This window comes from Vigna angularis, chromosome 2, assembly GCF_016808095.1.
Source record: "Vigna angularis cultivar LongXiaoDou No.4 chromosome 2, ASM1680809v1, whole genome shotgun sequence".
Classification (NCBI taxonomy): Eukaryota; Viridiplantae; Streptophyta; class Magnoliopsida; order Fabales; family Fabaceae; genus Vigna; species Vigna angularis.
The window spans coordinates 41,575,528-41,599,197 of NC_068971.1; the positions used below are offsets into that span (position 1 = coordinate 41,575,528).

Consider the following 23,670-nt stretch of genomic DNA (forward strand, 5'->3'; position numbering starts at 1 on the left):
GTTAAAAATAATATATAAGTATGTAAGCGAAGTAGAAGCGTTAAAAATATTACTAATACACTTATACCATGAATTTCAATTCCAATAAAAAATTTACATCCTGAATTGTTGCCAATATTGCAATTACAAGAACAAATGTTCACTGGTTGTTTAAATTGTTTTTAGTTGTTTTAAGTAATTCTTTTTTGTATTGAGAATCATTTTTTATTCTCTTAACTGTTTTTCAACAGTTATTCTGTTTTATGGTGTTTTTCAGTTTTTCCTTTCTCCCATGGAACTCTATATATAGAGTTCCTTTCCCGTTTTCCCATCAAGTCATGTATACAAAAATTTGTTACTTTTCATGTTAATCAGAATAAAGAAAGAGTTAGTTTTTCTTACTCACCGTGTTACCATCTACATTTTCTTCTTCTGCATCACCGGCAGCCACCGTGTCGGAGCGCCGTCGAAGGAATCGCCGGCCACTTCTCTCTCCATCGCCTCTCGCACTCTGTCGCATCATTCTCTCTCTTCCATTCTTTCATTTACATGATAATGCCACGCATTCACTCAACCCTCAGAATAAAACGTTCTATGGGCCAACAGAGATATTGGGCCGTCAAGATTTCAAGTGCACAGTGCTGGGCTCGTTGCAATATGGTATCAGAGCAGGTCTAAGTGCCTGCTCTGCTTCCGTTATTCCTCTGATTGTTCTTGATTGTTTCTTGGGCCTTCCTGGTGGTTTCTTTCTTCCACCATGGATCAATTCGAACCAGCAACCAACCCAACTAGTCCCTACTATCTGCACCCAGGAGAAAATCCTGGGCTCACTCTAATCACTCAAGTGCTAAACGAAAACAACTACTCATCCTGGAGCAGAAGCTTAAGGAGAGCCTTGCTATCCAAGAATAAAGTGAAGTTCATCGATGGTTTCATAAAGAGACCTCAAGAAAGTGATGCTGCCTACGACGCCTGGGAGAGATGCAACGTTATGATTTTATCTTGGATAACGAAAACTTTGTCACCCCACATTGCCGAAAGCGTGATTTACATTGAGGAGGCTAAAGAGCTATGGGATGAGCTCAAAGAAAGGTTTTCCAAGGGAGATTACTTCAAAATCTCTGACTTACTACAAGAAATACACTCCATTCGACAAGGTGAAAGGGGGGTGAGTCAATTCTTTACAGATTTAAAAATACTATGGGAGGAACTAGAGTCTTTAAGGCTTATACCCACTTGCATTTGTGCCACTCCCTGCAGTTGCGATTTATCCAGAGTTTCTTTGAAATACAGAGAGGTCGAGCATGTAATATGCTTTCTGAAAGGTTTAAACGATTCTTACAACACTTCAAGACACAGATACTCTTAATGGACCCTCTTCCCAATGTCAACCGTGTCTTTTCCCTCATTATCCAGCAAGAAAGACAGGAAAAACAAATCTCTACAGAGGCTAAAACTCTAGCTAATGTTGTAGGAAGAAATGGTCAGTGGAAACCAGACCAGAATTGGAAGAATCAAGGAAGAAATGCTGAGAACCAAGGAAGGGGAATTGGGTTTCGTGGTCAAGGCAGAGGAAGGGGAAGAAATCCCAATTATGGGAAACAATGCTCTTACTGTAACAAGATGAACCATACTATAGATGAGTGTTATTCCAAACACGGGTATCCTCCTTGGTACAAAAAGGAAGACAAAAGAAATGATTGGACGACTGCCAATGCCTGCCAGAACAACATTGACTCTAAGGAAGCCCAGAAAATTCAAAAAATCAGCAATGGAAATAGTTTCAATTCTCTCACGCCAGAACAAATGCACAAACTCCTCAAAATGATAGACAGAATAGATGAAACCCCCACACACAAGATCAATCAGGTTCAAAGAAACGAAACTGAGAATGAACAAGGTATTTTTTCTTGGATTGTCGATACTGGTGCTACAGATCATGTCACTCACAGTAAAAACAATTTTATTACCTTCTACAAGATCAAACCAATTTCTATAAAACTACCAAACAACACTATACTAATTGCAGAACATGCTGGAACTGTACAATTTACCAAGGATTTTACTATTTTTAATGTCCTTTATATACCAGATTTCTGTTTTAATTTGATATATGTGCAACGACTTATCAAGGATATGAATTGCAGCCTAACTTTTTTCTCTAAGCATTGTCAGATCAAGGAAAATCATACTTTGAGGACGATTAGATATGCTAAATCTTGGAATGGGCTCTATTACCTTCAAGTCTTACCTAAACCAGTTCAAAGCAATACTTCAAAAGGTGTTTTCTCTTGTAAGAGTGTTGATGTTAACCTGTGGCATCTTAGACTAGGACACTCAGGACATAGAACAATGAAACACATATGTGAAAATTTTTCTTATATCAAAGTTGATGCTAATTCTGTTTGTGACACTTGTCATTTTGCCAAACAACACAAGTTACCTTTTCCTAAGAGTATTTCTACTACTAATGAAAGCTTTGAAATTATACACTGTGACATATGGGGACCTCTAAATACTATCTCTGTTCGTGGTTATAGATATTTCCTCACGATTGTAGATGACTATACTAGGCACACGTGGATTTTCCTAATGAACAATAAAGGACAAACAAGGGACTTATTACAGAATTTTGTCATTAAAATCAAGAACCAATTTAATAAGATGGTTAAGAACATCAGATCTGACAATGGACCTGAGTTTAGATGTGAAAATTTCTATAATATACATGGTATTAATCATCAAAACAGTTGTGTTGAGACACCTCAACAAAATTCTGTTGTTGAAAGAAAACATCAACACATACTTAATGTCACACGCAGTCTCCTCTTTCAATCAAATATACCTAAAGCTTATTGGTCCTATGCTGTTGGGCACACTGTTTTTTTAATAAATAGAATGCCTTCACCTATTCTCAACAACAAAACTCCCTATGACATGCTCTATGATAAATCACCTGCTTATATAGATCTTAAAGTTTTTGGATGTCTATGCTTTGCTTCCACTCTTGAAAATAGCAGAAACAAACTTGATTCCAGAGCAAGGAAAGGTGTTTTTCTAGGGTATAAGAGTGGTGTCAAAGGTTATATTGTTTTAGATCTAAATACTAAAGAGCTTTTCATAAGCAGAAATGTTATTTTTTATGAAAATGTTTTTCCTTACAACAATTTGCAAGAAGACAGACAGGATACTACCAGTGATGAAGCGAAAACTGAATCTCTCAATGATCTTTTAAAGGATTCTTATCCTTTGGCTGAAGATAGAAATGATGAGTCAGATGATCAAGAAAGACAGGAACAAGCCTCTGTTAACAGAGACAACAACAATGATACTGATGATCAAGAGAATCATAGAAGCAGAAGATCCAACAGGCTCAGAAAGACCCCAAACTACCTAAAAGACTATGTTCATCAGGTTCATCAATCTTTATCCATTAAAAATACTCTTAAGACTGCCTACTCAATAAATAATGTGTTGAATTGCAACAATCTGTCAGAGAAATACTCGAAATATATCATGACTATTACTAATAACAAAGAACCACAATCTTATATTGAAGCTAAAACCAAAGCTGAATGGAAAGAAGCTATGGATAAGGAAATCAAAGCCTTAGAAGACAATAATACTTGGATCCTAACCCTGGAAAATTCCCCATAGGGTGCAAATGGGTGTACAAAATTAAATACAAAGCGGATGGTAGTATTGAGAGACATAAAGCCCGATTAGTTGCCAAGGGTTATACCCAACAGGAAGGAATAGACTATCTTGACACATTTTCCCCTGTAGCTAAACTTACCACTGTTAGGCTTCTTATTGCTCTTGCTGCTTCCAACAATTGGTTTTTACAACAACTTGATGTTGACAATGCTTTTCTACATGGAGATTTGAATGAAGAGGTCTATATGCAATTACCTCCAGGTATGGACACTAGCAAAGAAGGACTGGTATGTAAGCTAACTAAATCTCTATATGGTTTAAAACAAGCCAGTAGGCAATGGTTTGAAAAGTTATCTGCCTTTCTTATATCTGTTAATTACAGTCAATCCAAATCTGATCACTCATTGTTTACCAAAAGAACTGCTACTGGTTTTACTGCTTTACTGCTTTACTTGTATATGTGGATGATATTGTGTTAGCAGGAAACTCTACGGAAGAAATTAACTACATTAAAGAACTTTTGCACAAAAGGTTTCGTATTAAGAACCTTGGAGAGCTTAAATATTTTCTTGGACTTGAAGTGGCAAGATCCAAAAAGGGAATTCATTTGTGTCAGAGAAAGTATGCCCTGGACATACTTGAGGAAACAGGGATGCAAGGTTGCAAGCCTTCTTCTACTCCCTTTTTAAAGGACACCAGCATACTATACAAAGAGGATAACTATCTGACCAATCCTGAATCATATAGAAGATTGATAGGGAAGTTACTCTATCTTACCAATACTAGGCCTGATTTATGTTTTACTGTCAATCTTCTCAGTCAATTTATGCAAAACCCCACATATTATCATTATCAGGCTGTTCAACATATTCTAAGATATATAAAGTCCTCACCTTCTGAAGGTTTATTCTTTGCAGCTGACTCTCCTAAACAACTAAAGGCTTTTAGCGACTCCGACTGGGCCACTTGTCCTAACACAAGGAGATCCACTACGGGTTTTTGCGTTTCCCTTGGATCATCACTCATTTCCTGGAAATCTAAGAAGCAGAAGACTGTTTCCAGATCTTCCACTGAAGCAGAGTACAGGGATCTTGCTGCCATTGTATGCGAAATACAGTGGCTCCATTATCTTCTACAGGACCTTCAAATTGAAGAGTCTGGGGTACCTGTTTTGTATTGCGACAATAAGTCGGCTCGTCACATAGCCCACAATCAAAGCTTCCACGAACGAACCAAGCACATAGAGCTTGATTGTCACGTGGTCCGTGAAAAACTCCAGGAACGCCTCTTACATCTTCTCCCCGTCCGATCCGACGAACAGCTTGCTGATATCTTCACGAAATTTCCGCATCGTGTCAAGTTTGGAACAATTATCCCCAAGCTTGGACTGGTAAACATACACTGTCCAGCTTGAGGGGAGGCTATTGAGAATCATTTTTGATTCTCTTAACTGTCTTTCAACAGTTATTCTGTTTTATGGTGTTTTTCAGTTTTTCCTTTCTCCCATGGAACTCTATATATAGAGTTCCTTCCCCGTTTTCCCATCAAGTCATGTATACAAAAATTTGTTACTTTTCATGTTAATCAGAATAAAGAAAGAGTTAGTTTTTCTTACTCATCGTGTTACCATCTATGTTTTCTTCTTCTGCATCACCGGCAGCCACCGTGTCGGAGCGCCGTCGAAGGAATCGCCGGCCACTTCTCTCTCCATTGCCTCTCGCACTCTGTCGCACCATTCTCTCTCTTCCATTCTTTCATTTACATGATAATGCCACGCATGCACTCAACCCTCAGAATAAAACGTTCTATGGGCCAACAGAGATATTGGGCCGTCAAGATTTCAAGTGCACAGTGCTGGGCTCGTTGCAATATTTTGCTAAAACTTTCTTATGGTACTTTAAGTTTTTTTTTTACTAATTGTTTACAAAATATATTTTTACCAAAGTTCACAAATTAAGAAACATGAAATTGTATCTGAAGTTTATAAAGTTGAAATAAAATTAAATATAAGTTACATAATAACAATATCCAGGGACCATAAATAATAATTTTTATATGAAATAATTCTTTGTGATTTGTTTCTATCAAGAATGTGCGAAAAGTATTAGTCTACAATTCCTTTTCAACAAATAAAATCGATACATTGTTAAGTAGTTTGGCGTGTGCTTTCACTTTAACATAAGCTATAAAAATATATGAAGGTTAATTATATGAGACAGTATAATAAATACATAAGTTTATATTTAATCAAATAATAGAAACACTAAATTATAATTATATTATACATTTAAAACTTATAAACAACTATTTTTACGTTCTAAGAAAATCTATAAATTATTAAATTGATGCATTAGTAGGAAAACTACTTCTGTTAATACCCCAAAAGGTTAATTCCAGCTAAAGTTTGATGTCAAAATTTGTCTAACTATCCTGGCCCATTATAAACTGAGTCTCATTAATTTGTGAGAGCCTTCTTCTTGCACTCCATTGTTTTCTTCTTGCAACCCCAAATTTGTGGTGACTTCCACCAGCCACCACGTAGTTGACCACCACCTACAACCCATCGCAAACACTACATCAGGAAAAAAAGGAGAATCAGTTTTTGTTGAAAAATGAGAGGAGAAAACATATTCTCCACGGCATAGAATCGATTCGAGTGAATTGTCCATGGAGAGAATCGTTCTGCACATTAAAACCAAATAGGAGAATCAATTCTCCTAGTGTATCTTCCATGCATCACAAAATCAATTTAGTCCTGCATATATGACTTATTTAACGTTTACGAATCGATTGTCTGGTTTGGATGAATCTATTTTCCTACTTGTATTTTCCTACTTGGAGGCCATCTTTCTAGGAATCCATATCTCCATACATGATAAATACAGTAAATATGTTAAAAAAAAACACTAAAATCCCTTGGTTCTCAAATTTTTATAAAAAAATTATTTAAATTCATAATTTTTATTTAGACCAATTTAGTCTTTTAGTTTTTTTTTTTAAATAATCTAATTAGGTCATTTCAGTTAGATTAACATTAAATTTTCGTTAAAATTTATACATCAAATTACTTCACTTTACAAATCTAAATATTCAAATCAATTTTATTTTTTAGGTTAAGTGATTTAATGTTTAAATTCTAACAAAAATCTAATATTAATATAACGTAAATGACGTAATTGGATCATTTTAAAAAATTATAGGACTAAATTAAATCAAATAAAAGTTAGGGATCTAATTGAATTTCTATATAAGAATTAGAGAAAAAAAAAGATTTTAGCAAAAAAAAAAAAAACTTTCACCTTAAACATCAAATGGCCATATATGAAATTTCATATGGGTGAGATGTCTTTCCTTCACAATCTTCTCACTTGGTTGAGGGCCCTCTTGCGAGTTTTTCTCACAAATTCTTGCTCTAATTTCATTTCAGATCACTAGAACTAGACATATAACCATTTCCTTTTTTTCACTCGTCAAGAGTACATAATAAAAACCAAGCATAACATGTGTGTGCAGATGCATTTGTGAGTGAGTGAAATGTTTGGATAAATGGTTTTGAGGTGATTTGCGGGCGACGTTTTGTGAGAGAGAATGATGAAACATTTCATGCATCAACATCAAAATTTAAGGGATGAATTGTTTATGCAGCGAGTGAAATATGAAAAAAAAACTTAACTTTAATTTGAAAGAACGTTCTGCATCCATGTATTTTAAGAGAAAACATGTTTTGGATGAATTTCACTTGTGAGAAAGAATGCATGGAAGGTATAATCAATTATGCAAGAGGGGGAGAGAATCTATTAGAGAGATGTTAAAAGAATAAGAAATCGATTTTGGAAGTAATATATGACATCTAGAATAGATTTTAAATGTCTTTTAGGAGGGGTGAAATTGATTATGTATTTTCTAAATTGATTGAAGACTTAATAGCTTATTTTGTCCCAGTTTTGGTGAGTTGTGTCAATTAGGTCATCCTTCTTAAAAAAGTGTCAATTACATCTCCACTTGATAAAATTTGTCTCAATCAAATTTTTTCCGTTAAATACTCACAAACAACATTAACTTATTCTCTCTCCTCTGTTTCTCTGCAACGCAATAGACTTTTCTATCAGTACTATCTTTTTATCTTTTTATGCAGTCATACTTCCAATTCCGATCCAAAAAGCCAAAGACACAATCTCTATTTTTCCACTTTCATTACTCTGATTTAGATAACCCATTATCCAACCCCAAGCACTCTTCTATTCTCTCCCACTCATTCTCCACCACCATTGCTAGCAATCAATTCATTTAAATTTTATAAACTTTAAATTTTACTACAATGAAAATATTTTATTATAAGAGACCAAAATAAAAAAGAAATCACTCGGGATTATGAACATGTTTAAACCTAATAGTAATTACTTCAATTAATTTTAACAGTAACTAGTTTATACTAAAAATGTTTTTTTAATAAGTTGAAATATAACATTTTTGACATTAATGAAATACAAATATTTATTCAATAAAGTTTATTTACATTATTAAATGATGAGTATAACATTTCAAAACTGGAAGAACTCAGAACTGACTACACCATACAATTTTACTGTCTGAATTAAATAATATTATCATATATTTGTCTTGTCCATTTCAAGCTGTCCATTTCCTTTTAGTTTTGTAAAATTTAAAACGTAAAAGTAATAAAAGGTACATAAAACTAAGATGAAGGGTTATTTCTTAACTTGAGTTGTAGTTCAGCGTCTTTTGGAACAGAAAAGATTGAGGCTAGAAAGTTAAATAAACAGGAACATGACAATCAAATGAGTGCTTCAGAAGAATATAAGAGATATTTGAAACTATATCAGAGGTCCTTTTCCACCATCAATCTCACCACAGACACGATTGACACGTATCCTACATGCCAATTTCACGTGTTTACGCTTTTAATAATTCTGGTTCCCAATATTTCTATAATTTCAAATTTAAATCATCTAAATTTTACAATCTATCTCCATTCTTCTTTTCAATGATCTTAACGACATATTTTTTTTTCTCAAACATATTTTATAAATTAAAATACTATTTTTATGAACTAGAAAAATCTTGGACCTGGACACCTTTTTACCCCACCAATAATTGGACCACCTCTTGTCACTCATGCAAGAGATTCTTGTGATTGTTTTAGCAGTAAAGTTATTGTTTTTTTTATAATATTATATTATTGTTTTCCAATCATAAATTTTAATTTTTTATGTCTGACATTTATTATTATTATTATTATTATTATTATTATTATTATTATTATTATTATTATTATTATTATTATTATTATTATTATTATTATTATTATTATTATTATTACAGAGCTGAGGAGAAGTGTTAAGTAAAGAAGGGGCTGTAGATGATATTAGAGGGAATATTATCATTAAATACTGCGAGATTATATATCAAGTCAAACATTACAGGTTAACATCGACAATCACCACCATTAATTACGGTAACATTATGTGTTTGGTCATTAATGTTATATGTCCCTCTACTCATCGTGCTTCCCCTTCAAATCATTGTTGTGGTGATGACAACATTTGGAGTCTTCATGCAGAGTAAAAAATGGTAAATAATCATTAAACCTTTATTTTTCAATTCAACTACAATCACTACAAGAGGCCTTACATTACAATACATTTAGTCAAGCGTTGAGGATATTTTAGTATATATAACCTTTCTTTTTAATTGAAAGTGAAATAGATCCTAAAGTTGTTTGATAAATTTGAGAAAAAATGACTACATACTATAATTTAATTGGATTTAAGAGTAAAGTGTGTTTGTTTTGTTAAAGAATTTTAAAATATACAGCATTGATTTGAAAATAAAGTTGTTACTTATTATTTTTATTTAACTTGTGCATACATACGTGATTCTATCGATGCTGTCAAATTTACTATAAGAAAAATTTGAGAATTTCGTTAATTAAAATGCATTTATATTTTGAAATAAATCTATTAAGTATAATAGAATTGCTATTTTTCTTTTGAAAGTATGGTTGATGGTAATTCTATTTTAGACATTGTATTTCTTTTAAATAATAATTTAGGAACCAAAATACAGTATCATTTACACGAGTATACAAAAGAGACAAATTTGAGTGTTTTTAGTACCAATTTTTAACTACACAAGTTTACACATATAAAATTAAATTGATTTTAATAGTCCATAAATAAATAATTACATAACTTTTTACTTAAAAGAAATCATATAACTCCTACTCTTATTTTTATATTTTACGCTAAGTTATCTAGAGAGGGCAGGCATGGAAGTTGTCTGTTGTTCCATCTCTGCTAAGTTTTTAAACGAAGGGTGTTTAAGCGTAATCGTGGTACTTTTTTAACCTCTCCTCTTCTGGCACTGAGAAAGAACCCCACACACTACCTGTCACCAAATCAACTCATGCAACATATCATTCATTGCTCCCTAACTCTCTCATCCTCTTCCTCACTTCCACCAAATGGCTCTTTCTGCCTCTCTGCTTCAACTTCAACCCTCTTCACAAAAGAAGAAAACTGCTGTTTCCAGAAGTTGGGTTCTGCTCGACCACCATGGCAAACCCACTGTGCTCGATGCAGACAAGCATGCCATCATGCGCCTCGTTAAAATTCACGCCAGGGATCTTCGGATTCTCGATCCTCTCTTATCCTATCCCTCCACCATTTTCGGAAGAGACAAAGTCATTGTTCTCAATCTAGAGGCAAACACTTCGCTTCCATCACTTCTTTCTCCCGCTTTCTAATCTTTCTTTCACCAACTCATTCATTCATTTCTTTTCTGCAGCACATTAAAGCTATCATCACTGCAGATGAGGTATGCTGATAAAGTTCTACACAATTAAAATTATGAACTAGTAATCTATATGTAATATTTTAAAAAAAAATTCATCTTTAACATTTACTCACTGAGTTACCCATGTCGAACACGTAGATCAATCCGTACGAAGTAGTTATTGGGAGAAAAACATTTTTCTATCACTAAATTTTGTGACTTTTCATTGGTTTTTAGTTTATAATGATACGTGTCTCATGTTCGATGTCATTGTTCTTTACTAGCTTATAGATAGATACACTGGAAACAGAATCAATTTTGTGAGGTTGTGTTGTTTGTTGTTGGTGATGCAGGTGTTTCTGAGAGACCCAACGGATGATGACGTTGTGCCAATTGTTGAAGAGCTTCGACGACGGTTACCCAAAGTAAGTGCTTCTAGGGAAGGCCGAGGAGAAGAAGAGACCTGTGCTCAAGATGGTGAAGGAGGAGACGAAAATGGTGTGCTTTGTGAAACATTTTGATTTCTTTTTTTGCTATAATTAAACAGTGTTAGTGTTGTTCTGTTTCGGGCTCTTTAGTTTTCCTTCTGTTGCGATAATGGAAAATTGACCATGGCTCGTAGAATTTCCATTTGAGATACGGGCTTTGGAAGTTTTATTTGAGGCAATTTGTAGTTTCCTTGACGCACGAACGAGAGAGTTAGAGACTGCTGCTTATCCAGCTTTGGACGAACTTACCTCTAAGGTAAAAAGTCTTTGCATAAGAATTTTGTATGTTTTTCATAGATTTTTCACCTTGGTACAAGAACATAGCTTAAACATATCTTCACATCATTGTATTGTCACTGACAATTTGTCAGCAACATATGTCAACTTAAAAACTAGGCTAGAAACCATTTTGTTTATAATTTGTGATATCAATTTCCTTTTGATTTTTAAAATTAGTCTCCCCCTTTTAAGCTAGCACAATGGTTTTGGAGTAAGAATGAGATATAGAACTATTATCAGAAAGACAGCACAGTATCCCTAAGGACTAAAACCTAATACTAATGGTAATTTCTGATTTAGAACTTCAGATAGCCTCCATATCCTATGCAAATCTGGTGCATAAACATGCAGTTTGTTATTTGAAGTTTGATTTTTCATTATCAGTACAAATTTTTGACACTTGATCCTCCTCTTCCCCTTCCACACCTCTCTGGTTGCATGACACTTGTGTTCAGATTAGCAGTCGTAATTTGGATAGAGTGAGAAAATTGAAATGTGCAATGACGAGGCTGACCAGTCGTGTTCAAAAGGTATGTTCAAATAACAGATAGATATTTTAACACAGTTTGATTCCTTTGCCCCTCACAACTGAATTCCCCTTTTCCTTTTCTCTACGTGTTCTTTATTTTTAAATTGTACTTCTAAAATAAGAACGTGGCAATGCTGTTCTATGAAGCCTGCATACTCCAAAACTAAAATTGAGATTTTTTAGCTATGTTCTTCATGTTGTGAAAGGAATTGTAATGCGTACTTCCTTATGCATTATTTGAACAGAAACAAAATGATCGTAAAGGGACAAATATTTAGATTATATATGCAATCTAGTCTTTCTTTACTTCGTTTTAGGAAAGATGAAAGAAAGGTCTAATTGTGTAAAAAAGGAGAAACAAGGTTACGGGCTATTATTAGAGTACGATCAACTTCATGATGATGTTGAACTTTAGCAGACTTGGTAAACGAACTTAGAAGCTGTTTTCTTCGGATGATGGTTACCGAGGAGATGGAAATGATACAATTAGCATTACACAATAGGTTAGTAATGATGTTTCTGAATTGTTAGCTATTGTAGTCAATAATTGTTTTAAATTCAACCCAATGTGATTTTATTGATGTAGTTAGCCAAAACTAGTTGAGATACAGACAAAAAGTAAATTATTTTGTTATGATCACAAATATTTCTGTGATTATCATAATTACAAAATTTAAGAGAAATTCGATGTATTTTCTGTATATACATAAAATATTTTATAAATTTTTGTCCACTATCTGAATGTATCTTATCCAAAATTATTTAAAAAGAATTGTCTCAACCCCCACACGTGTGGGTGTGTAGTATATATATCTATATATGTATATGTATGTATCATATTGTATCAGTAAGATAAGAAGTATCTGGGATTCATATAGGTAACTAACTTCCCTGTCCCTGATTTTCCCTCTCTTTTTCATATTACAACCAGTATATTTTAGTTTGCCTTTACTTTACTAGCTTTCTTGTAGATTAGAGATGAACTAGAAAACCTACTTGATGATGACGACGACATGGCTGATCTTTACTTATCAAGAAAGTCGACGGTTTCATCATCTCCAACAAGTAGCTCTGATGCTCCCAAGTGGCTTTATGGTTCTCCAAATACAGGTTCAAGAATACACAAATCAAGCAGAGCAAGTGGAACAACAGTTCAAAGGGAGGATGATGTTGAGGAGCTTGAAATGTTACTTGAGGTTATAAGAACTCTTTATCTTTAATGTTGCCACAGCACACAGATAGTTTACTTAAATGAATACCATTGAACTGAATAATGTTGTGCTTTGGTTTGCAGGCCAATTTCATGCAAATTGACGGCACATTAAATAAATTGGCCACTGTATGAACTGTCTTTTCTTCTCATCTTTCCTACTTCATTTCTGATCTGCACTGCTTAGCTGATAAACTTTTCTATTTTGATATATACTTCCCTTCATTTCAGTTGCGAGAATACATCGATGACACAGAAGATTACATCAACATACAGGTAAATTTTAGACACAAGTACTTCGTATATTTTAAGCTCTTAATTACTGGAGGGGAAAAAGTTTTAATTTTTGAAGTGAAATCGAACACCCCATTTATAGCATATATAACAACTCTCTGTAACATGTAACACATGGATGCACGCAGCTTGACAATCACCGAAACCAGCTGATTCAGGTATAAGTTTTTCAAGGCCATTGTTTTCACCTTATGAGGTTAAGTATTTATGTGCATATAATTCTCACTAACATTTTTAGAAACATTTGCTACCAAAGCCATGATTGAAACCTTTAAATACTACTATTATTTTCTATCCTTGTTTGGGACAGCTGGAGCTCTTCATCAGTGCCGGCACTGTGTGTATGTCCTTATATTCATTGGTGGCTGCAATATTTGGTATGAACATTCCATACACATGGAAATCACCAGGCCACGAACATGTGTTTAAATGGGTATGCACATCACTTGCAACTATAAGAGAAAGGTTTTCAAAAGCAACCTTTGTCACACAAAGGAGAGTGTTTGTTACAACAGGTTTTCCTGATTCTTTTTCCAATTCAATTTTTACAATTTTAGGTGGTGATCTTTGCGGGAATGGTTTGTGCATCCTTGTTTTTATCCATAGTATCTTATGCCCGACGCAAAGGCCTTGTCGGGTCTTGAAAAAATGTAAAGCCTAAAGATGTCGCTAGGGAGACATCAGGTTCAGTCAAAAGTGGTCAATTTTCACACATTGCCTCAAAACAATACTATATTTTTTTGAATATTATGTTTATATCTCTTTCTTCGTATTATATATCTGTTTCTAAAGTGAACACATTAATTTTTTCACTAACCACTGAGATTATTTATCTTATTTTTTAAAAGCGAAATCCCTTCATTTTATCAGTCAAAGTCCCTTACATGTACAAGTGAAATAAAAAAAGAAGACATTAATTGTCTTTCTAATGTATGGTATTTGGTCAAATCAGTTCTGCTCCAGTTCCATCTTCTTACGGCACCATCGATTATGCGCATGCAGGTATCAATTACTGCAATCATACAATTATTATGAATTTATCATCGTTTCACGACAATTTCTGATCTCGGGGCGTTCTCCTCCACCACTTTGGTTTGGGCCCAATGATTATACATTGGTTTATTTTGTCCATAATAAATGGTGGTATGAAAAAGTGGGAGAAAATAATCAAGACAAGAGTAATTATTGGTAGCATTTCTCCCAGGTAATCATGTTATATTAGCAAACAATGAAGCATGGTCAGGGTGTGGACGTGATGTCTGAACTTTAGAAAATTAAGGTTAGCACAAAAAAAAGTTGTAGTTGTCGGTGGTAACTGTTATTAATATATACAAATCCGTGTTTCAAATTCCCAACACTTTCTTTTTAACCTCTGACGTGGATTGACCTCGAGATGCATGGTTTTTTATTTTTATTTTTTGTTCACATTGCACAGGTTTCAATTACTGAATTGCGCATGGGCCAGGGGTAAGTGGTGAGGACCCTTTTGCAAATAAGATAAAAACGAAGATCACATGTTCTATTTTTGGACAAAGCCAATTGAAGGAGCTTTTTAACTTTGGGGTTTGGTTTGGTGTGTGGGAACCTAATTTTATTAGTTTATTTTATTTTGTTTTATTTTATTTTCTGGATGAGGATAAAGGTACCCTAACCAACAAACCTTCAATGCGAAGCAAATGACATTCGGGCACGTATTTAACATTTCTACATGGAATTGCTACACCTCACATCAACCATTTCAATATCGTAAACCATAAAGCTGCATACAACAACGATAATACACTGATGTTCCAAACAGTAAAGGAGAAATTTTATTAAAATATTTACGGTAAAAACTATAATATGTTATAATATTAGGTACTGCGTCAAGTAATATTTTAAAGATGATACTAGAACAATTTCATTTTTATTCTATCCTTTTTGTGCAAATAAACGGCTTTAGCACGTGAACAAAAGAGTTTCTTTCTTTAAAATTTTAAATGAAAATTATCATCAAATAGCTACTTAAATAGATTTTTTTCAGGCTTTTTTATTATTTATTAATTATAACTTGGTTGAGTTTCACTTCTGATTATTCAGTGGAATTTTAGGCTCCATAGCATATATATGATATTTTATTTAGTAATTGATTTGCCAATATTTTATTTATTTATAAAAATTGATTGCAAGCAAATAGTTTTACAACCATTCATGCAATTTGCTCAATAAAGTGAGATAGAGCCTTTAATAATAATGAAGAACATAATTAGAACCAACTTTTTATTAATTCAATATTAAATGATATTAATCTATTTTAGATAGAGTGCTTTTTATTTTAAATAAATCTTTCCTTAAAATGTAACAAAACATTGTTATAAGAGAGTCCTCTTACATTACATACATGCACCTAAAAATTACCCAAAAAAGGACTCCCCTTGGAACAAAGATTCAACTCATTGAACACTCAAAACACACTACACTCCATTCGTAGTATTTTAGATTTCAAAGAGAAAAGAGACTGAAATTGAAAGTTAATTTTGCAGAGGTTATTTATACAGTGAACCCTCCCTCGTCACACGCCGCCCAAGGGTGCGCACCTTAACCCCGGCGCACATTATCGCACACCTCAACTTCTCTAGCTGTCCTTTATTTTTTCGTCTAGCTGTCGTTGGTTGAAGTGTGGAACATATGTCCTTATAATATTTTGTTTGAATTGTCCATATTTTCCAATAAATTAAAATTCACCAAAAAGAAAAAAAAAACACATAGAAAAAGAGAGAAGAAACACAGAGAACACAACCATAAACACAGAAACACTCGGTTTCGGTTCATGCTGGAACAAGAGGTCCTCTCGATTCAGATCACCCACAAAGCAAGACAAACTCCCTCTGCCAAATCCAGCATAACCCACGTCAAATCCTTTCGAATCTCACCGACCCATTTCATTTTCGCACCAGTTTTTCTCCTTCCTCACCGATCGTTGTTGCTGCAATACCCACCGTTACCAACAGCTCCATCCATTCCCACGAGCTTCTTCGTTCTCCGTTCCACCCTTTTCCACACTGCGTCTTCTTCTTCTTAATGCATAGAGTGATTGCCACAGAATGGACGTAAATTTGGGAGGTGCAGGCCTGGTGATAGCATGCAGGGTGTGAGCGTGTGAGAGTAGTTCGTGAGCGTGCAAGAAAATTAAGGAGCATGTCGAATCAGGTGGTGAAAGTGCGGAGGAACACGATTGTAGCATGCATGACTTGCCCACTCTGCAACAAGTTGTTCAGAGAAGCCACAACCATATCCGAATGTCTTCACACGTGTGAGCCCTCCTCTCTTTCAATCCGTGTCAATTTTTTCTTCGATTTCTCTGCATTAGCTTCCTCCTTCACTCTTCGCCCCGATGCGGGAGCATCTGGACTTTGTGGGAGCATCTGGACTTTGCGTAACCGGAGGGAGATATGGGTATTTCGTAATTTGACGTGTCCAACAAAAGTTTTATTTTTTATTTATTTTTTCTAATTTTCTTTTCTTTTGGGTTCTCTCTCTAACTATACCTGTTGAGGACGTGAATGCTCGTCAGAAGCAGTGTGCTTTTTATTGGCTAAGTATTCTTATGCTGTTCCATTAATGTCCTTGGTGGAAAGGTGTTTGAACTTTTTACTACAACTCCCACTGTATTTTTTTAGTAAAACTGCTTCCTTTCTCACGCTAAGATTCAATCCTGATCTCACTGCATGCAAAATTATACTAACTGTTGTGGAAGCTTGAATATATTTATGGGGTTGATTCTTGCATTTTATGATTAATTTTCTATTGGTGTTTGTTATGTGTTGTTTGGTCGAATTTGATATCTTTGCATGCACTTTTTTTTGTTTCACCAGTACAAGTTCTAAGCAAAGCCTGCTGTGTGTGGCAACTAAACTAATAGTAGATTTTTTTTTTTAACTTTTACTATGGACTATATTCAGTTTGCAGGAAGTGCATTTATGATAAAATTATGGATGAGGAATTGGAAAGTTGTCCAATATGCGGCATTGATTTGGGTTGTGTTCCACTCGAGAAACTGAGGTCAGTCTCTGTCTTTAATTGAATTCCAAGTCACCCTTGTATACTCTTGTACTTCCTTTAAAAAAAAAAGAAAGAAAAGAAAACAAAATGCCTCTCTGCTATACTTTAAGTTGTTGAATATGCATGGAGGGTGTTGCTTTAACGTGGTATGCTGTGTAGTAAGAGTTTATCTTTATGCAACCCACACCCTAATTAGTGCTACAACTTACTAGCCTGCTAAAATGGAGATACACCTTTACAAGATGAAACCTTTCTTTTGAAAATGGATAATGTTGTTGATGGGTCGAATATCTGCTATAAAGCTGTTGAATACTCTTTGTCTTTCAAAATCTGTTGAAAGATCCTGCCTGGGAGCAGAGAAACAAATAGCTGTCATAGACCATACCGTTATCCGATCTTCTTCTTAGGTGGTATTATGCTGTTGCATCAGCCTGCAAGAATGATAAATGTTCATGCTTTTATTGTGCTGTCAAGATAATGTTACATCAACCTTTTACTTTATGAAAACTAACATAAGAAGGATCCACCACCTGCATGACGAATTTGTTAGATTAATACATGCATTTAGTATACAGGGAAATAATTAAATGCCCTCAAATTTGACATATTTCTAAAATTTAGTTGATGATATACATATGGTAATGCTTGTAGGTTATTACTTTATTTTGAATAGTTTTCCTGACAGACATTGCATATGGTTAATAATATAGATTATCATAAATGTAAAGTGTTTAAGGCTTGAGAAATACAAAATTATGGTAACAGTAAAATGTAATTTGTAACAATTATGTTTTCTTGGTCTGCTGATTGCATTTAATAATTTTTCATTTGAACTTTTAGTTGGAAACAGAGTAAGATGAAACGAAGAAGGATGGTCCTTACTTTATAAAAGGACTGAGATAATTGATATCAACAAGGAGGGATTTAGCATCTGTTTTGATTGAGAAATTTTAAAATGTAGATTTATTAATAATTTCCTTTGTCTTCAAAATGATATCATTTGATTCTATTGCAAGTGATGGTGTTCTTGTTTGCAGTGCTTGTCTTAATTGTGGTATTACCCAAAATTGATGTATTATCTCATTACCAAATGTACTTTGATCATAAAAAAACAGCGAAATAGTGTGGAACTTAAGGAGGATGATGACGAACTAGGATAAACAAATTGGGTTTATAATAATTGCATTGATGGATTTTCTAGGTTAGGGAAAACAGGAGAGTAATCTGAACTATCTGAAAAGAAGTAGATCAGGAAGATGTTTTTTTTTTTTTAATGAATTACCTACACCACCATTTCATATAATGAAACACACTTCAAGCATTTTTTGAAAACTACAATCAAACAAAACCACATAGCTGATGATGTTGATATTCTCTTTTGAATTGTTGCGTGCCAAGTTACCGACTTTAGTTTCTGATTACCAGGCCAGACCACAGTTTGCAAGATGTGAGGGCCAAAGTTTTCCCCTTGAAGGGAAGAAAGGTGAAGGCACCTGAAATTGTGACCTCAATACCATTACCAGCTAGGAGAAAGGAGAGATCTCTTTCGTCTTTGGTGGTGAACACTCCAAGGGTATCTACACAGGCAACAATGACAGGAAGAAGAACAAAACCTTCAAGAAAGGCTAGTGGTCTGCGGTCCACTAGTTTTTCCTTTGAAAAGCCCATTAAAAAAGAGGAAGATTTACTGGAAGATCATCTTGAGAGTTCAAGCTCACCTGAAAATTCAAATAAGTTTGCTCAGAATTCCGGACAGGTATAGGAGAAACAATCTGGTTCTTATCTTTGAACTTGCTATGTATTGTTCTGTCTCTGTGTTTTAAGTTCTTGATCCTGGTTCATATGATTTCCTGGATTAGAGGACCACTAGTTTACTAACATTCTTATGCTTAATTTTTTTTTCCTGGTGCAGAGTATGTCCCCTTGTGAGGGTAGTCAATCTGCACCCAATAAAGGATCAGAGAATGGTGGCGAAGCATGGGATGCAAAATTGGATCTCTGGAAGCCTTTGAATTGTTTAGTAGAGGTGGCAAGTAGGAGTAAATCTTTCAAGTCTCATGTGCAAGGGTCTGATGCTAAATTAGAAATCACTCAAGTAAGTGAGAGTGACTCTCAGATGCACAAAACTAAAAATAAGGAAAATAAACGCAAGGCAAAAGTTGAGGATGAAAAGATTAGCCCTTATCCTGCCTCCTCAGATACAGCAAAACCCAATAAATTGCGCAGAATGCGCAAGAAGAAGGAGCCTGCTTCTGGAGAATCAAGCATATCACCCCAAGCTGTGCTTGATTCTGCCAGCAGTAATAGACTCTCTAGGACTGGTCCAATCTGGTTCTCCTTGGTAGCTTCAGAAAACCAGTGAGATATCAATCTTTGAAACTAAATAACTTATAATATCAAATCCTAAGGATATTATATATCTCCTTCATATCCGTTTTTTGGTTATTTTTTAAGTACTAATTTCACACTAATGTTTCAGGGGAGGAGATGCACCGTTGCCACAAATTCCTGCAAGTTATGTGAGAATCAAGTAAGTTCTTACGGACTCCATGTACCTTTATTCTCATTATTTGGTACTTTAGTTTTTTATTTGTTGCGTTCTTTTATAAGAGGAATGTCATGCTTGGAGCAATGTATAACTTACGTTACTCACTACTATATATCTGAATCTCTGTAGAAAGTTTCATGAATTTTTATCTCAGTGAGCCTTTCTTCGTGTAATAAGTTTGAGCAACATTTAAAATTATGCTTAATGACAGCACAATATTGCTTCTTGATAATAGCAATGTCCTCGCATTCCATCCAATCTTATCAAGAAGAATAAGTTACATGGATAGTAATTTTCTTAAATTTTGGCCTAATATCTCCTTATCCTAAATTATTTGAAAAACATTCCACCAACGCCCCTTAATTGTTTGAAAAACATAACTGTGCATCTTTCTGTGGTGGAAGTTGTTGTAAATGTTACAAAAAGAGGGAGGTTATGTGCAATCTGAACAAACTTCTGGAATTGTCTACTTAATTTACTCTAATATTTTTAACATCTCATTAAGTTATATAATAATCTATAAATGCTAAAAAAATCTAAAGGGTACTTGTTGAACCTCTAATTTTATTGATTGTAAAATAATTTGTTATTGCTCAAAACACAAATATTCTTGTCATTCTGAAGTCTTCCACAACCGGAGGATTATACCCTTTAGCAATTTAGATTACTCAGATACATACATATCTTCAAGTTCTCACCCATTCGAAATTGTCCTCACCTGGGCTTTTACAGGGAGTGAAAATGGAGAAGACTTTTTTTTTATCAGCTTAAATTGAGAAAAGATAAATAGATAAAATGTATAATTCAACGTTTAGTTGTTTAGTATAGTATAAATAAAAGAGAAAAAGGCTTTAGAAAGTTGTGTTATTAATTTGGATATAAGAAGAGAGATAGAGAGATGAATAACAATAGATAAGAAATAGTAAGGTAGGTCCGTCCGACTATTTTTTAAAACTATATTTTTCTTTTCTTTTTCTCCTTCCGCCTAATATACAATATTATTTCTCTCCCTCTCAGTCATTCTTCTTCTACTCTACCAATTAAGGGTTAGTCTGGAGGCCAAAACTCATTAGGGTTGGGAGTTGGAATCAACAACTCTTCTGTTTATATTTACTTTGATCATCTTCAGTGGGAATGGCTTGCATGAGTTTCTTATATACAAAAATAATATCCTAATCTCGGTTATTCAAACATGGTTTTCTTAACATTGAAAAGAGTTGTTTTATATAAACACTTATCTTCAATTTTTGAGAACCCCTATTTGTGAGATTCATGCTAAAATATTGCTTTTATTGATAAAAAAACTCATAAGCAATTTCATTAGAGATGTTCTGTGTACACCTCTTGTTTTCTTTACCCCGTTTTGCTGTGGTGGGTAACATAATATGATTAATTCGTTTGTCAGAATTTGTGAAGATCAAGGAAAAATGTAAGCTATTTTAGGATGGTTTGGGAAAAATAAAATTGAAAAACTGAAGTTCGACAGGGACCTATCAAGAGTGTGAATAAAGATTTTTAACAATCTGTATGCTTTCAAGAAATCCAGCCATATTTAGATACATTTTTCTCCCATCAATAAATCTAGCAATTAGCATATGCTTTCTGTCTTTTTTTCTAATGTTTTTGATTTTCAGAAAATTCATTTTAGCTTCTTGCAGCAGGAAATTTGAAGAACGTGTATTTGTATCTATCTAAACTTTAGATTTCATATAAACTCTGCCCAGTACAAACTTAAAAAAAGAAGATATTACTCCTCTTTTCCCCCCTTTCAGAATAAATTATCCTTGTAGTCATATTACATTACAAAAAATTAGTCAAGGAAGAAATTTGCAATTTTTTTCATTATATATCAGCTGTGTTGGTTATGAACACGAGAGAGCATGTAAAGGGTAAATCAAAGTTCAGACTTTTTAATAAGAATGGGGTATATTGATTGTGTAATGCATTTGTACCATCTCTATGGGTTTTCTGTGTCTAGTTTAAATGGTTTCAGCTAGCTTTTTGATACATGACAAAAATATGCTTGAAAAACCATGTCCACTCTATTTATGCTGCTGCTAAAGCTTCTTAAAATGTGGAAATCCATCTGAACTAGAAAACGATATAATGTCTTTTCTGTTTGCTACAGGGATGGTAGCGTACCAGTCTCATTCATCCAAAAATACCTAATGAAGAAACTGGACTTGACTAGTGAAACAGAGGTAACATCAAAAAAGGCATCAACAGGAACCTGAAAGATTTTATTGTCTTGTTGTGATTGTTGTCTGCTATACCAAAACATAAACAGTTTGATTGTCCAGAAGCTCATCACACTTGCATTATTCCATTAATATAAGCCATAATTCCCATCCGTCGCAACTTCAATAACCATGGAATTTGAATTACACTACTCTTTACATGATTGTTGTTTTCTTAAAAAATGTCTGCTTTTATGTCACTTCACTCTTGAGGTAATTGATTTTGCAGGTTGAGATTAAATGTATGGGACAATCAGTGCTACCTACATTGCGTCTATATAATTTGGTTGAGTTGTGGTTGGATACAGCATCGACCTCACAGAGAATTCCAGCAACTATCGGTTCCTCAGCAAAGGATTTTGTCATGGTATTGGCTTATGCTCGGAAGGTTCCACACCCATGATTCGTACTCCGAAAATGTTCTTCATAGCATAGTCACTTCACTTACCACCACCACCGTGAGGACATGATTGGATTGGCCACATAAATTATAAAGCAAAATTTTCTGCATTAAAACATACCCTTCTTCTCTTCATTAATGTAGGCATTCTGATCTGCTAGTTATTTTAATGTTCATTAGATCTTCATTTTTCAAGACCATTTTTTAAAAAAACAATCGTTTTACTCCAATAATTTGGAGGGCACATGTGACTTAGACATAAGAAGCCATGCCTGTTTAGAACTTAGAAGAGATGCTTTGTTGAGAATTTGACATTCGAATGAAGAGGATTTTTGTTTTACTTTCGTATCCCTTATTCTTTTTGTTTGTTCTCCAATGACCAACCGTAGAAAATGCAAACACTATGTATGTATGTATGTAATCTTGACACGTATTTCATTGGTTCTATGTTTTCTTTTCTTTCTAGAATCGAGATTTTATAGTTATAATTTAAGTTTTCAGACTTTTTTTTACAGCAAGACTATGAAGAGTTCAATTACTATTGTCTACGGTTAGTGAGAAGATTTTTGCGAGGTCATAAATAATCATGATAGAAGTTAATTAATTAGTTATACATAACATGATTAGACATTAATATGCAAATCTTTGAGTGAGTATACACATTGATTTTGTTTATGGATTATAATGATTGATTAAGAGTATATATAACAGATATGAATTGTTTATTTCAATATTACGAGTCTTACAATTTAAAGTTTCGACGAGTTCACTCTAATATTATTATAAGTACTTTATTTGATTTTACGATCCTAGGCTTGACCTATATATTAATATTTTAAATATTTTTATTAATATGCCTCATTTATCGTATAACAAATGTTAAGCAATAATTATTTATATGTGATTTCATAAACAATTACGCGTCATGTATCTCGATAATAAATTTTACTATGTAAACTTTGTTTAACTTGAAATAACTTGTATAGCCAGTCTCATTAGAGATTAACTAAATTAGTTTTAAATTTAATAAAATACTTTTGATAATTATATATTGTTGATCAATTTAATTTATGACATTGTAACGAATGGTAAAAATTAGTTCTTAAAATAAATAAAATAACTTTTTAAAATTGATCAAACAAATTATTTTTAAAAATTGTTATAACTTATCAAAATAATTTACAAATTTTATTTGCTTCCTTCACCTCTTAAT

The 23,670-nt window shown here is 33.8% G+C and overlaps 2 protein-coding genes across 4 annotated transcripts; both read left to right on the forward strand.

Moving 5' to 3' along the window:
- Positions 1 to 10,008: 10,008 nt before the first annotated feature.
- On the forward strand, positions 10,009 to 14,936 carry LOC108347917 (magnesium transporter MRS2-I). The gene is made up of 11 exons (XM_017587379.2): positions 10,009 to 10,360; positions 10,444 to 10,473; positions 10,785 to 10,929; positions 11,054 to 11,175; positions 11,654 to 11,728; positions 12,699 to 12,923; positions 13,022 to 13,066; positions 13,169 to 13,213; positions 13,360 to 13,389; positions 13,542 to 13,664; positions 13,789 to 14,936. Exons 1-11 carry the CDS (start codon positions 10,121 to 10,123, stop codon positions 13,873 to 13,875), a joined length of 1,167 nt encoding a protein of 388 aa, XP_017442868.1. The 5' UTR covers positions 10,009 to 10,120; the 3' UTR covers positions 13,876 to 14,936.
- Positions 14,937 to 15,872: 936 nt separating this feature from the next.
- On the forward strand, positions 15,873 to 22,819 carry LOC108347914 (E3 ubiquitin protein ligase DRIP2). Of its 3 annotated transcripts, none has more exons than XM_017587375.2 (7): positions 15,880 to 16,523; positions 17,173 to 17,272; positions 18,698 to 19,028; positions 19,185 to 19,630; positions 19,752 to 19,802; positions 21,949 to 22,021; positions 22,287 to 22,819. In XM_017587375.2, exons 1-7 carry the CDS (start codon positions 16,409 to 16,411, stop codon positions 22,458 to 22,460), a joined length of 1,290 nt encoding a protein of 429 aa, XP_017442864.1. In that variant the 5' UTR covers positions 15,880 to 16,408; the 3' UTR covers positions 22,461 to 22,819. The 3 variants fall into 3 exon arrangements, with proteins under 3 accessions (XP_052728842.1, XP_017442864.1, XP_052728843.1); XM_052872883.1 differs by lacking the exon at positions 15,880 to 16,523 and adding an exon at positions 16,533 to 16,666; XM_052872882.1 differs by lacking the exon at positions 21,949 to 22,021 and having other exon boundaries at positions 15,873 to 16,523.
- Positions 22,820 to 23,670: the final 851 nt, after the last annotated feature.